We start from the raw sequence: 16,351 nt of genomic DNA, 5'->3' as shown, positions 1-16,351 counted from the left end.
AATGGTATCCCTGTCCAAGGTATCCATTTCCTCAGACAGATTATCTGTTCACGCTGCTACAGCACTACACATCCACGCCGACGCAATTGCCGGCCTCAGTAGAGTCCCTGAATGTGTATAAACAGATTTCAGGATACTTTCCTGCTTTCTATCAGCAGGATCCTTTAGGGTGGCCGTATCCTGCGACGGCAGGGCCACCTTCTTAGATAAGCGTGTGAGAGCTTTATCTACCCTAGGGGAGGATTCCCAGCACACCCTGTCCTCTGGCGGGAAAGGGTACGCCATAAGTAACCTTTTGGAAATCAGGACTTTCTTATCTGGGGAATCCCACGCTCTTTCACATAACTCATTTAACTCATGTGAAGGGGGAAAAGTCACCTCTTGCTTTTTCTCCCCATACATATAAACCCTCTTGTCAGGGACAGGGTTTACCTCTGATATGTGTAAAACATCCTTCATCGCTATAATCATGTAACGTATAGCTTTTGTCATTTTTGGTTGCAATTTTGCATCATCGTCGTCGACACTGGAGTCAGAATCTGTGTCGACATCTGTGTCAACCATTTTGGATAGTGGGCGCTTTTGAGACCCTGAGGGCCTATGCGCTGTAGGATCAGGCATGGGTTGAGACCCTGACTGGCCCGAGGTATCAGCTTTATCCAACCTTTTATGTAAGGAGTTTACATTATCATTTAACACCTTCCACATATCCATCCAATCAGGTGTCGGCACCGTCGGCGGCGACACAGTCAACTGCACTTGCTCTGCCTCCACATAGCCCTCTTCGTCAAACATGTCGACACACGCGTACCGACACACCACACACACAGGGGAAGCTCTAAATGAGGACAGGACCCCCACAAGGCCTTTTGGAGAGACAGAGAGAGAGTATGCCAGCACACACCCCAGCGCTATATAACCCAGGGATTACACAGTAACTTAGTGTTTACCCAGTAGCTGCTGTAATATTATTAATGCGCCTAAATTTATGTGCCCCCCCTCTCTTTTTTACCCTTCTACCGTGATTCTGCAGGGGAGAGCCTGGGGAGCTTCCTCTCAGCGGAGCTGTGAAAGGAAAATGGCGCTGGTGAGTGCTGAGGAAGAAGGCCCCGCCCCCTCAGTGGCGGGCTTCTGTCCCGCGATTTTTTTGATTGTAAAATAAATGGCGGGGGCTCATACATATAACAGTGTCCCACTGTCTATATGCAGCTTTTGCCAGGAGGTATCAATTGCTGCCCAGGGCGCCCCCCCCACCCCTGCACCCTACAGTGATCGGAGTGTGTGGGTTAGTGTGGGCGCAATGGCGCACAGCTGCAGTGCTGTGCGCTACCTCATGTGAAGACAGGAGTCTTCTGCCGCCGATTTCGATGTCTTCTCCGCTTCTGCCGGCTTCTGTCTTCTGGCTCTGCGAGGGGGACGGCGGCGCGGCTCAGGGAACGGACGGCAAGGTCAGGTCCTGTGTTCGATCCCTCTGGAGCTAATGGTGTCCAGTAGCCTAAGAAGCGCAACCTAGCCGCAGTTAGTAGGTTTGCTTCTCTCCCCTCAGTCCCACGTAGCAGAGAGTCTGTTGCCAGCAGAAGCTCTCTGAAAATAAAAAAACCTAACTAAAATACTTTCTTATTAGCAAGCTCAGGAGAGCTCACTAAAAGCACCCAGCTCTGTCCGGGCACAGATTCTAACTGAGGTCTGGAGGAGGGGCATAGAGGGAGGAGCCAGTGCACACCAGATAGTACTAAATCTTTCTTTAGAGTGCCCAGTCTCCTGCGGAGCCCGCTATTCCCCATGGTCCTTACGGAGTTCCCAGCATCCACTAGGACGTTAGAGAAAAAATATTTAAATATATTTTTTAAGACACACACTATACTTAATTTAAAAAAACTACAATGCCTGACCGCTTTCTGTTAAATACAAGAATACAAAAATGTCAGTTAATTGGTTAAAAAGATCAGAAAGCATAACAGCAGCTTGTAACATATATGGACACACTGTAAAAGGTCCCATGCGATGACAAAAGTCCAAAGAAAAGCAAGAACATCCAACATAATGGCTTTGTTAAATCAGTCTTTAGTCTTTCAGGTGAAATGAGTGGATTTAGATGACACTGTGCACTGCATAACAATTATATTATCAATGTTAAAGCTAATTAGAATACAAGATTCCCCCTAGTTACGTTTGACATTTCTTTCAACACAGCCAGCAAGTTCAGATACAAGAAAAGATGTCTGCAGATAATATACACCCAAAGCGTAAGGAAGACTGATTTGTGGTGTTAAAATGCTCGTCTTGCTAGACTTCACAGTCTTTGATGAACGATCCTATAGCCACAGAAACACCAACAGCTACAACATAACTGACACAACCAGCACACTGATTACTAACCTTCAGATTCATAGTTATCATTTACTGCAAGCAGCTTAAATATTAATACTGTCTCTTTATATGTGCTTCCTTCTTCATGCAGCAGCTGAAATAGCCCTAAAATAAATGTACCATGGCCTTTAAATGATGCTACATAATACTAGGGGTGACTGTTTCCTATTCATTGGCAGAAGAAAAAGCTATTGTGCCACCAGCATCTCAGCTGCAATGACAACCTCACACTCACAGTGCACACTTATCCAAAATGACAAATCTTTTTTGACTTAATATCTAACTAGTTCTAGTCACCGAAATCAAGCACATCAAAATATGAATGGCGGCAACTATTTAATGGTATCTTACGGATGATAAAATAATTGTATCCAAGTCATGTGCTAGGATGAAACAAGTACTTCATCTAAATAAAGATGGATAGCATTTGAATGGTAGTAAATAATCAGTTTCCATTTAAAAAAAGTTTTACGTGTTATATTTTTAATTACATATGTTTTACAGTCTGTAGTAAAATAAAACACCCCGAAAAAGCCACTGCAGCAGGAACCTACTAATTTAAATAACTTCATATGCTTAATAATTTAATATGGTTTAATATGGATTCAATCATGTAAATGGTGGTTAAAGATGGTATTGTTTAAATATAATCAGACATAGGGGTATATGCAATTCACGGCGAATCGCGGCAAATTATCGCCGTTTTTTTAATTCGACACAATTCGACAGGTGAATTCCGGCAGGTGGCTGCCGGAATTCACCATATTCAATGAAAAACGGATTCGACATTCCCGCGGGCGAAAAACGGCCGATTTGCCGGATTTTGCAGCGATTTTAAAAAACGGGGAAAAACGGGAAAAAATGGCGTGGGTCCCCCCTCCAAAGCATAACCAGCCTCGGGCTCTTCGAGCTGGTCCTGGTTCTAAAAATGCGGGGAAAAATTTTGACAGAGGATCCCCCGTATTTTTAAAACCAGCACCGGGCTCTGCGCCTGATGCTGGTGCAAAAAATACGGGGGACAAAACGAGTAGGGGTCCCCCATATTTTTCACACCAGCATCGGGCTCCACTAGCTGGACAGATAATGCCACATCCGGGGGTCACTTTTATACAGTGCCCTGCGGCCGTGGCATTAAATATCCAACTAGTCACCCCTGGCCGGGGTACCCTGGGGGAGTGGGGACCCCTTCAATCAAGGGGTCCCCCCCCAGCCACCCAAGGGCCAGGGGTGAAGCCCGAGGCTGTCCCCCCCATCCAATGGCTGCGGATGGGAGGCTGATAGCCTTGAGAAAAATTACAAGAATATTGTTTTTTCCAGTAGTACTACAAGTCCCAGCAAGCCTCCCCCGCAAGCTGGTACTTGGAGAACCACAAGTACCAGCATGCGGGAGAAAAACGGGCCCGCTGGTACCTGTAGTACTACTGGAAAAAAAATACCCAAATAAAAACAGGACACACACACCGTGACTTGTACAACTTTATTACATACTGCCGACACACACATACTTACCTATGTTGACACGAAGCAGTCGGTCCTCTTCTCCAAGTAGAATCCACGGATACCTGAAAATAAAAGATAATTATACTCACCTTCCAGCGTCCAGAGATACATCCACGTCCAGAAAATAATCCAGGTACTTGGCAAAAAAACAAAACGCAATGACCCGATCCTGCGGACTGAAAGGGGTCCCATATTCACACATGAGACCCCTTTCCCCGAATGTGCCGGGACTCCACGTGACTCCTGTCAAAGGTCCCTTCAGCCAATCAGGAAGCGCTACTACGTGGCGCTCACCTGATTGGCTGTGCGCTGTCTGTGCTGTGACAGCGCATCGCAAAGCCTCTCCATTATATTCAATGGTGGGAACTTTGCCGTCAGCGGGGGGGTTACCCGCGGTCAGCCGCTGACCGGCAGGTGACCCCACCGCTAGCCGCAAAGTTCCCACCATTGAAAGTAATGGAGAGGCTTTGCGATGCGCTGTCAGCTCAGACGCGCACAGAGCCAATCAGCAAGAGTGCAAGGACGTTGCACTCGCTGATTGGCTGAAGAGACCTTTCTGTGACAGCTGTCACATAGAGGTCTCTGCATTCGGGGAAAGGGGTCTCATGTGTGAATATGGGACCCCTTTCAGTCCGCTGGCACAGGTATTTGCGTTTTGTTTTTTTGCCAAGTACCTGGATTATTTTCTGGACGTGGATGTATCTCTGGACGCTGGAAGGTGAGTATAATTATCTTTTATTTTCAGGTATCCGTGGATTCTACTTGGAGAAGAGGACCGACTGCTTCGTGTCAACATAGGTAAGTATGTGTGTGTCGGCAGTATGCAATAAAGTTGTACAAGTCACGGTGTGTGTGTCCTGTTTTTATTTGGGTATTTTTTTCCCAGTAGTACTACAGGTACCAGCGGGCCCGTTTTTCTCCCGCATGCTGGTACTTGTGGTTCTCCAAGTACCAGCTTGCGGGGGAGGCTTGCTGGGACTTGTAGTACTACTGGAAAAAACAATATTCTTGTAATTTTTCTCAAGGCTATCAGCCTCCCATCCGCAGCCATTGGATGGGGGGGACAGCCTCGGGCTTCACCCCTTGCCCTTGGGTGGCTGGGGGGGGGGGACCCCTCGATTGAAGGGGTCCCCACTCCCCCAGGGTACCCCGGCCAGGGGTGACTAGTTGAATATTTAATGCCACGGCTGCAGGGCACTGTATAAAAGTGACCCCCGGCTGTGGCATTATCTGTCCAGCTAGTGGAGCCTGATGCTGGTGTGAAAAATACGGGGGACCCCTACTCGTTTCGTCCCCCGTATTTTTTGCACCAGCACCAGGCGCAGAGCCCGGTGCTGGTTTTAAAAATACGGGGGATCCTCTGTCAAATTTTTCCCCGCATTTTTAGAACCAGGACCAGCTCGAAGAGCCCGAGGCTGGTTATGCTTTGGAGGGGGGACCCCACGCCATTTTTCCCCGGGATTTTACCATTCCATCTATAAAAAAAAAAAAAATTATATTATTTTTAAAAATATATAAATAATACTTGTGCTTCCAAAAAAGACAAACCAAGTACCTAATCCCTTCTAATATAAATAGATCTGATATTACCAAGAAAAAAAACCACAAAAAAAACATGTTTTTAATTTTTTTTAATGGTTTCACCCTCCATAGTGTGGCGGATTGAAAATGACGGATTTGCTGTCTAAAAGCACTGTTGTCGAAATTCCAAACTTGAATTGAATACACTTTGGTCGAATTGCAGCACTTGTATCATTGCAGAAAAGTCGAATTTGCAAAAAGTCGAATTTCAAAAAGTCGAATTTTGAAAGTCCGTTTTTTTGACGGAAAGTACTGAATTGCATTGACGATTTTTTTTTTTTTTTTGGCGAAAATGTCCCGAAATTCGACAGTTTCGGGAATTCGACCGCAATTGCATATACCCCATAGTGACCTACAAGACAAGGCACCCAAATCCGACACCCATCTAGCAGAGGCAATAGCCAGCAGAAACAATACCTTAAGAGAAAGCCACTTAAGGTCTGCAGATTCAAGAGGCTCAAACGGAGACCCTGAAGGAAGTGTTGCTCCAACACGCGCCCCAACCCCTCAGACTGGCGTCCTTCGTCAGGAGGACCCAGTCGGAGATCCAGAAGGGACGACCCGCTTCTCTCAGGGCTGCTGGAGCAGCCTCCCTGTTGTATGCCTGCTTACTGCATGGCACCAACTACAAAACTGAGCTCCTGTGCACGGAGGCGGGGTTATAGAGGAGGCGGCGTTAGGCATTCTGAGAACAGTCAAAGCTTTGAGCCTGTTGGTGCCTCGGATGAAGATCCTACTCTACACCCCAATGTCATTCCCTGTGGAGCCCAGTGTACCCCGCAGCAGAAAACATGTTTAGCATACTGTTCACAAGATACAGGGTAGGACCCAGTTTGGAATGGTTTAGGCTCTACAGAGAATTCAGCTAAGAACTAACAATGTTTTGCACACAGCTTTGGACTATCATGGATTTTAGCAGATATAACCATCCTGTTACATGAATACACATCATCATTACTGGACATTAATCAGATACTTCCACATACACATACTAAGGGAAAGCACAGGTATCTGTATTCAACGTAAGTTACATAGCACACACTTTACCCCAAAAATTAACATTAAATAAATCTATAGTAATTTGTATTACTTCAAGTCATATAATTTCATACGCGGCAATTCATAATTTCTCAGTGCTTAAAATTTCATTCTAAAACATTACCACACATGCTAAACATTGGTCACTAGAACAATGATCGACTATCATAGAATGAAATATCGTAATATTGACACCTGCATCTATAAAGCAGTAGTTTCTCAAAACAGAAAAGGAATATGCCCGTGCTTTGTATTACCTATATCTATATTTACATGGTACCAGCACCATGGTAATTTATTTCTGTTTAAATATAGAGGTTACCCCCTGTACCTATATAGATGTTACCTCTGTATATTAATGTTAAGGTGGGTACACACTTAGCGATATAGTGAACATGTCTTCCCAAAACAGTCTTTAAAATTTGTAGAACAGAAATTACTAATCTTAAATAGCATACTGATCTAGAGCACTTCCAAATGTGAAACCTAATTCGAACTTTACGTATGGATGAATTGTGCCTAGTACCAGTATTGTAACATTTGTACAGTCTAGAACAGAGTACTGGTTGGCAGCTAAGCTTTTACAGCCTGCACACAGATTGCTAATTAGAAAGGATTTCTCTGAGGAGTGAAGCAAAACTATAACACTATACCCGATACTGTATATGTAGATGTTCCAAAGCTCCCAACTGGAACTCTTGTCCATATTTTCATCCGTGTGGAGAGATGCGTGACTCAAATTCAATACACCTCCATGGGAGGCAAAAGCTTTGACAGGAATTTCTGATTACATAATACCAATGTCAGGGCCAGATGGAGCTGCAGCTCCAGGCTCTCCATCAAAATAGGCCCAGATCATCAGAACTATAGTTTATTATATCGCCCAGTGTGAATGGCGCCGCCGAGCAATGCGCAGCCCCGCAGGTTAACGACCCATGGTCTTGGCTGTGCATGCAGCTCAATTTGGACAAAGCGTCTAAAGCTGCGTGATCCGGCTGGCTAGGCATGACTTCACCGTGCGATATCATTTGTGATATAGCACAGTGTGTATGCCTGTCATCGGGCGGCCCTGGAGGGGAAACACTTGGCGATGTTACTCACCGAGCACATCACCTAGTGTGTACCCACCTTTGGCACTCATAACAAAACTCCTTCTGTGTTGACCAATGGGCAGCAAAAGGTAAAATGTTTTGTTCAAAATACAGACAAAATCCCTTGCTGTTATTTGCTAGAAACATACGGATTTGCAGTATATCAGTGTTCGCACTAATAACAAAAGTCTTCTGGTTCTCAACTTCAACCCTCAAGTTTTTCCAATAAGCCCTGTTTTCAGGATTTCGGTCTTCCCTGTGCATTACTAAATAATACCACAAAATATGACCTGTTGATGGTACTGAAAGAACTGCTATAAAGTATTGTTCACCATAATGGTCTGAATTCAAATCTTAGTGCGGGTCCCCGCACCCGCGAGCACCTGTCAGCAGCTATTCCGATATTTCTGCCGACGGGATTGAGAACCTAATTTTCAGCTTGCTACCCCCAGGGGTGGCGACCTGAAATGCACGAAAAGTGACCCATTTGAACGTCCAAATGGGACATTCCGCTTCACGCCCATCTGTTTAGTTGGGTTTTGCCGCTTTACTCAGCAGGATAATGAGGGAAGGGGGGGGGGGGGGGGAATCAACTGAATATCGCCCCGCAATCTCCCGTTACTTTAGATGAGAGATCGGGTGCGACAAAAACAACTGAATTGCCACAAATGAGTATGGTCATCAAACCAAAAAGTAATCAAAGAAATGAATGGGAAAAACATTTATTCAGGAATACCATTTGCCTCATACCTCCTTTCTCAGTCTTTCCAGTTCTCTGTCCTTCTCAGTGATCAAGGCACTGGTACTCGTGAGAGATTTCTGTAGAGACGTCTTCTCTTCATCAAACTCTGTCTTTAGAATACATTCTCTGCATAGAAAAAAAGTCAGAAACCAAACGAGACAAATAACTAGAGAACACGTGCAATATTTAGATTTAGTTAATTCTGTGCAGTTCCCCTGGGAAAGTAACCAGCACCAACTGAGCATAGTATAAAAGGGGACGGGGCTCTTCAAAGTTGCAAACAAATCCTAAGGACAGCACAAAAGGTGTATGAAATGGCTAATGTATTACAGGCAACGTGTAAAATCCAGGCATTCCGTACAATACTTGCACTATTCTGCAGTGCTCACTCTAGATGCAGGGTGCTGGTCAGCAGGAGGGGGGGCAGTTTTCATTTTCAAAAGATAAAGTCTAGACGTGATTTATCATTACAGCTACTGTAGCGATAAATCACTTCTAAAATATTGCCATTCAGCATTAAAACATGCCCCCTCACTGGCCAGCACCCTGCATCTACAGTGAGCACTATCTTAGGCAAAGTTTCAAATACAAAAGACAACGTGAGAACTACTAGGCTGATTCATAACACTGGATACACAAGGTAACCCCACAGTGAGCTTCAGAGTGTGGCCGAAGGGTTAGGCTAGGGTATTTTCCTCGCACACATATCGGGGCATTGGTATAAGGTGGGGAGTCCTTGGAGCAGGATTTGGGGTTATTTAGCCTTTCCAAAGCATAAGTGAAACCCTAACACCAACTTTAACAAAAAAAAAAAAAGGAAATGATTTTATCTGAAAATGACCGCTAGCTACACTGCCAGCATGCACTGCCTATCTGGAGTAGGTCAACCGCACCATATGGGGACAAAACAAAACCCCCCAGCCTTGTTTGTCATATAGTATGTCTACGCATAATTTACTAATCCCGGCCTGATTTTACAATTTGCCTGATACAATTGACACTTCAACAAGTAGTACAATATTTTATTATTTCTACTGTATGCATCATTGGAAGTCTTTCAGAAAAGTTACCAAGCGACACACAACATGCACAGCTTTACCGCACAATAAGCATGCAAAGCATTGGGTATGATGATGGAAGGATCAGCCGGTCCACTTCAGTACTTTTATCAACTACTGTTCTCTACATTAACTTCCCAACAGGGATTTTTAAGAAAGAAAGAATATTAATCCACAAAGCAGAATGTATTTCTATGTGGTCAGTAAATTGCAAATACATGATCAGAGTGAGAAAAGCTTGGCAGTAATGACTGAAGCATTGCATGAATTTAGTTTGAAGAAAAGAAGATTGCATTAGCTGCTAATAACTATAAAAACACTTCAGTGATAAAAAAAAAGATGAAAGTATTTCAGATTTGTACATAATAAAACAGTTTGCTATGTATGACATCAGTTGTCTTATTAACACTGCTAGCTTCTAGAAAACCGAAAACAGAGGGGTCTTGGGACCAATCAGCAAAATACTGCACTTCCCAATGAATCAGAATTCCCCTGCTTGGATACCTAACCAGAGTATTACATTCAAGACCTTTGATTTCCAACACATGAAACACAATGCTGTATTTAATAAAGTAACAAAAAAGAAAAGAAAAGAAGCGGAGCATACTGATGACTATGCACATGTACACAGGAAAGTAGAGTAGCAAGTGGAGAATCTAAACATTGCTACAACTAGCAAGTGAACAAATATAAATCAGGTGCCCAGGGCCAAGGCAGTGTGTTAGATATGGTGCTGTGCACAGACAATGGAACATAACCATTTAACCTCACAATCTGTTTATTGTGGAAGATCACATGACTTTCCAGAAGAATTAAATTGCTTAGTTTGTATCCGTTCTTAATTTAAAGAAGTAAAAAATATTACACATTGTGGACAGTTATAAAACTATAAGTGCTAGAGAAGCCATAAACTGTTCAGCTAGTAACACACTGGAGAAATAAGAGTTAGAGTAAAGGCCCAAAAAGCCAAAAAGAAAACCTTAGGCAAGGGAATAATTATCTTTATATCGGAGCACAGCATCTGATTACTGTTCTCACAAAGGCAGTCTTTTCATGGAGTGCTGAACTACAATTCCCAGCACGTGCTGCTAGGCTTCCTAAATCTACTCTATCTGGATGACAGATTCTTCTCTTATTACTCATACACATATTCAGTAATGAAATAAGTACCTTACTGTGTTACTGGGTAAGCTTAAAAATGCAAATAACAGAGACCACATGTTAGAAAACGTGAAAAGATAAATCTCCTTTTTTTTGATTGGAAAAATAATTGTGGCTTCATTTTTCTTTTACAAAAACAAAAGCAAGACACTTTAGGACATACGCAGCCAAAATACGTACAACAATGCTGTACTAAAAAATATATATATATATATATATATAAAAATAAATTGAAATAATAATAATAATAAAAAGAAGACTATTTGTTATAACGTGGATAGACTTTCTTCAGTCTTACCATTAAAGACACACAGATATAGCAAAGGAAGCAAAAGTAGAAAGGGAGAAAGGAATGGGATGAGCATTGATTAGCAGCGCAAGCTGGAACACAGCAGGACAGTTTGAAATCCACAAAGATCAGTTTCATTTCAGTTACAGGAAAAACACCCAATTTTAATACAAAGTATTCTGTTCAGACTTCACTAAAATGCTATGTGATAGACCTTATATGCTACATGGGAACTCGTATGAAGGAACATTGATGAGAATGATTCTAGGAATTAGGTTTTCCTCCAAAGTGATGCCACCCTGTTTAGCTGCACTAGGCAAAACAGAAATATATTACATTGGACTCTAGGTGTTAAATACTTTTTAAGGGAATTAGTTGGCTGGGGAAAAAAGGAAGAGGTGGCCTCTATTATCCTCCCCATAAAGAATATTTAAAATATATATACTCATAGATTGATTAAAGAGAATGAAAATACCCCAAACTTTTATTTATTTATTTGTAGTAAAGGCACAAAGCAAACTTTGATACATCAGAAAAAAAACCCATACAATATCCAAGTAGTATCAAAGCCCAGGTACTAGTACTCCTATAAAGGCTGAGCTCACATACACTGACAGCTGTTTTGTGAATATTCAATTATTATTATTATTTTAATTTTTTTAAACCCTTTTATTTTTAAGGCATTGCATTAGAGGGGAAAAATCTAATAATCAACTAACGTGGAAAATACTGAAACATCAATTTTTTTTTAAAACAAATGATGACAAAAGAGCTTCGTTCTTTATATATGTTATTTACTAAGGCCAGACATACAGATGCTTGGTCTGTTCAACCTGCCTTCAATAACTTCTAAAGCAAAAGTAATGTCAATACACAATAATGATTTCCCAAATGCTTCATGGATCAGAAATATTCCTTTAGCCACTAGAGAGATTGAGTATACAGATGTGTCCTCTTACATCCTTGCTGCAGTCACACTAAACAGCCCTTCAAGTCGCACCCTGACGTGACGGGACTTGGTAGCGGGCCGAGTGTCTTTTTCTGCGATTTGTTCCGCAAAAATGCGTCTTAGATGCAATGTAATGCAATAGGATGCACAAGCAGCTTATGCAGCATGCCTATATTCTGTGGCTTTATCTGCATCCGAAATGCCAAGTTACAGTGTTTTCCAGGAAAACACTGTAGCATAGCATTTTGGATGCAAATACAGTCACACACACAATAAAGGCATGCTGCATATCATTTTAATCAGCGGAAGCTGCTCATGCATTCTGATGCATTACATTGCATCTGAGACATTTTCATGGAAAACAAATCACAAAAAAAGATGCACAGCAAAAGTCACACAACACTCACGCAAAGATGCAAGAGGACACATCTGTATCATTGTTTACAACGTGACTACCACCTGAACTTTGCATACCACAGCCACAAAATATTTATTACCATTACTGTTATTGTCCAATATTTAGAAGTTGTTAAAACCAATTTAGCAACCAGGATGAACAATTACAGAGTAATACAGTGCAAGTACGGACATTTAAAAAGGACTGCTGGCCAAATTCAATACATTTGAACTCTTCCTTCATAAAATAAACTATACTGCCACCTGCTGGATTAGTTGTGCGGTGTTCCAGTCAGATAATCTGCCAGATAAATGGTATCTACTTTCACAGTCTGGTTTAATATTTGGCTGTACAAGAAAGTTAAATTTACAGGTTTCACTACACGCCCCTCTTACAAGCCAGTAGGGTTCACTCCAGTTTTACGGTGCATCATTAGCATCTTATATTTATAATGCCATGCATCATATAATAGTAATTCCCCAATGCGTCTCATCTCTGCAAACTATACTGTATAGTATGTTTGTTTTCAGTGAGGGTAAGGGCTGCATATATTCATATCTAAAGCTAATATAATAACTTGGCAAATCTGCATCGATATCATAAGTTTAATTAACATTGTCATTAACTGTGGAAAAAATATGTTTATGTAAACTTCCATTTCACAATATTACACAAAGGATTACAGCCCATCGAGATGACTGAACCACGTCCAATATATTTAGAAATTGTAAGCTGGAAAGATTGCTCTAACAAAGCTAAACTGAATCATGCATCAAAGTCTGCAACGTAGATAGAGTAGCAGGATTTAGTAAATGCTAGTGAATAAATGGCATTGCAGTAGCCTTTCTAATATGGTGCAAAGCTATCAGCAGTAATACTACCAAGGTCAATATCAGTACTGTACAACACAGGTCTACTTTTAATAAAGATGGTATTTCATACTCAATATTTCATTCAAAAACTATGAGCAAGGCAATACATATTCAGAACAGGATTGGTAAGATTCAAGAGAACCACATACAAGTACATCAAAAAATTCTTGAATTAAATACTGCAAGCACTGTGTATTTTCTGTTACAAAAAGTATCAGGTAATAACCAATAAAATATTTTGTCTTTTGGGGCATTTTTTTTAAAAACTGTATGTGATTTGTCAATCATGCAAGACTACCCATCGTGATCACTCTGGTTCCCCACCTAACTAAAAAAGTTAAAATAAAAAACAAAAATCAAATCAAAAGCATTGGTGAATCGATAAGCTAGTCAAAGCTTCTGTATAGCGTGCAATATTCTAACAGCTTAGGAAGAGAGAAAAATGACACTCAAACTTATTTATCAAGAGTCTGGTTGTAAAACCCGTCCTTTTGGATCGTGTTTCTGCGCGATATTTAAAAGGGCAATGCATCTCTAGCTAGGCATGGCTAGTAGAAGCATTGCTCTTTTACATAACAGGCAGAAACATATGATCTGAAATTATGGGTTTCATAACTCTACTCTTGATAAATGGCTATCCGGATGATATATAGGTCTGAAGTAATTTGGTTGACGTGCATTAGGTCAACAGGTACAAAAAGTTGACAGTGCTTAATGTCGACACAACAGGTACAAAAGGTCAACACTTTTTTTTTTGGGGGGGGGGGAGGGAGGATTTTGTCACAAATGTAGGATCTGCTTTATTTATTATTCACGTAAACATCTATAAGGAATAGCAAAACAAAGAAAACATCAGGACTTCTGAGTGTTTGTCAATTAATATAATTAATCTAAATGCTGCTCACCAGATAACTAATGCTGGGTACACACTTATAGAAATTTCTGCAAATCAACTGATCTGCAAATATATATACAGACAGACCGGGTAGTGTGTGGTGTCACAAAATGGGCGGACAGTTACATGCACCCGCCCATTTGCGCTGTCACTCACAGCCGGCTTGTGCAGGAAGTGTACACACAGAATGATGCATCAATATATCTGAGGATATATTGGTCATCGTGTGTGCTGCATGGCTGATGCGATACGTCTGAACGACGGCGTTTACAGACATATCATTGTTAAACACTGGCCCGACGAACCAGTGGCTGTTCAATAGAACGGGCAATATATATACATGTATACATATACATACAATACATACAATATACATACATACAATATATATACAGTGTGTTCATGACATTAGGTATGGGGGGTTAGCCCTAGCAGCCACCCCCGGAGGGTTAGGGTAGTGGGGGAAGGAGATGGTAAAGATAGTTACCCCCACCGACGTCGGGATGCCAGTGTCGGTCACGTGTTAGCATACTGAACCCATATCAATTAGTGATGTTCCAGACCTCAAAAGGATATAATGTTGCAATGGCATAGAGAAACCAGTATCCACACTGTAGTGATCCAAGAGAAATCAGTGGTAGCAATATAGTCTATAGAAATAAATTATAGCAAAGTACATACTTTGGAGGGAATTCAATTCGGCACGAGGTTAAGCAAGGTAAAATAAAACCTTATGCCCAATTTTGGATTACCGTGGGTTAAATTGGCTCCCAGTGGTTTCCCTTCCATCTTTACACTGAGGAGGGGACTGCTGGGAGAGGTGGGGAGTCACACACATACTCTCATGCACACACCTCACATCCTCACCCTGCTGCATAAGACCCAGATCGCCTTGCTGGAGAAGAAAACCCAGGCTGTGGGGGTTTTTGAGTGTCCCACCGGCAACTGAATTCCCCTTTATGTTTTGTAGTTAGCTCTGTGGACCACTAAATGGTATAAAAAGTGTTTGACCGAACTGAAAAAGTGAGGGTCTTTGTCGGCTAGGCGTACTCACATAAATGTAGCAGATTAGGAGAGACTGTTGCCAGTGGTAACTGCTATAGCTGAAAGCTGATCCATAACCTCAAAGTGGAGAAATCCATCTGATGTCTGAGCACTATATAGAAAATTGCCTAATGGGCAACTAGGGAAGTATCACCTGAGGACGGGAATGTCCGATGAATGTATGTCAAAGTCATGGACAAGCTGGCCAGTAGATAAGGAACATGTGTCTCTCCTAAATTGTGGTGGCTGAGCCACATTGCCAGTAACAATCAGAAACTGCCGCATCACGTTCCCAGCATAAATTTAAGCCACGTGGCTTGGCAGTGCTGCCGGTACCAGTCAGTGGCAGCTGTGTCACTTTCCCAGTGCTTGGTGGAGGTGTCAGTATTACCCAGCCATTGTCAAGTGCATTGTAATCACTTGACAATGGGCTGGGCAGTGCTGCAACACACTCTCGGCACATATAAAGGTGGCTCAGAGTGTCGGAGGACAATCCAGGGGTACTCCAGAGCGGAAGGCTGTAGACTCCACATAGTGTAGAAAGTGATGAGGGTGATAATATGTTTCTTGGCCATAGGTAAGGCTGACCGTTTTTTGGTATTAGTAACCATGCCCGAAGTGTAGCGAGTGAAGTGAGACCACATGGGTACAAGTTTCTACAAACGGTGGTCAGAAAACAGGACATATGCTACATTTGGGACAAAATAAAAAACAAAAAAACAAAACAGGGGACGACCATTTTCATGTTGGCCTTTTGTACCAGTCGACCTTAAGCACTGTCAACCTTTTTTTTTTAACCTGTCGGCCCTATGGTGTCGAACTACCTAGACATTGTTTATCTATTAATCCACACCCTGATAAATAGAGCCCTTAATTGTGTACTGTACTTTTATAAATACACATTGGACAAAGATGTTGTCGTACCTCCAAGTCATTTTTTCTGTCACCCACATATCACTGTGCATCACTTATGCATCATGTGCTTTAAAAGGGTTTCAAATCTAACAATGGGTACATACAAATATACTATACAAGACAATGTGGATGGGGCAAATTTAATCTCTAGTCAATCAGAGCATTAAAAGGTTAACAGCAGCAGGCGAATTTCAACCAAGTCAGCCTCTGTGTACCAGGTCTAATGCTGGGCATACACAGGCAGATAAAATGCCTGTCAGACCTTGCAGGTATCACAGGCATATACTGGAAGATCTCTCAGTGTATGTCACCTGATATCGGCAGGCAGGAAACATTTTACTGTTCCTTCGCATGTAAAGGAACATGGGAAATATCAGTCTGTCGGCAGTGACAGGGCATACACTGCCCAATGCGACCGACTTGACACTTTGAAATATATCGATATATTT

At 42.1% G+C, this 16,351-nt stretch overlaps 1 protein-coding gene across 9 annotated transcripts in view; it reads right to left on the bottom strand.

Moving 5' to 3' along the window:
- Nucleotides 1–16,351, bottom strand: part of CLIP1 (CAP-Gly domain containing linker protein 1) — a 307,706-nt gene that overhangs the window by 15,996 nt on the left and 275,359 nt on the right. For 6 of the 9 annotated variants that reach the window (XM_063964456.1, XM_063964457.1, XM_063964451.1 and 3 more), the window contains 2 exons: nt 10,551–10,571; nt 8,331–8,448 (listed from right to left, as the gene is read on the bottom strand). In XM_063964456.1, coding sequence (XP_063820526.1) covers nt 8,331–8,448; nt 10,551–10,571 — 139 coding nt within the window. Of the gene's footprint in view, nt 1–8,330; nt 8,449–10,550; nt 10,572–10,602; nt 10,835–16,351 lie in introns of those variants that run through there. The other 3 variants (XM_063964452.1, XM_063964460.1, XM_063964459.1) reach the window with 2 other exon arrangements.

The sequence above is a fragment of the Pseudophryne corroboree genome, chromosome 1, assembly GCF_028390025.1.
Source record: "Pseudophryne corroboree isolate aPseCor3 chromosome 1, aPseCor3.hap2, whole genome shotgun sequence".
Taxonomy (NCBI): domain Eukaryota; kingdom Metazoa; phylum Chordata; class Amphibia; order Anura; family Myobatrachidae; genus Pseudophryne; species Pseudophryne corroboree.
Note: the sequence above shows the minus strand (reverse complement) of the source record. Positions and strands in the feature narration are given on the sequence as shown.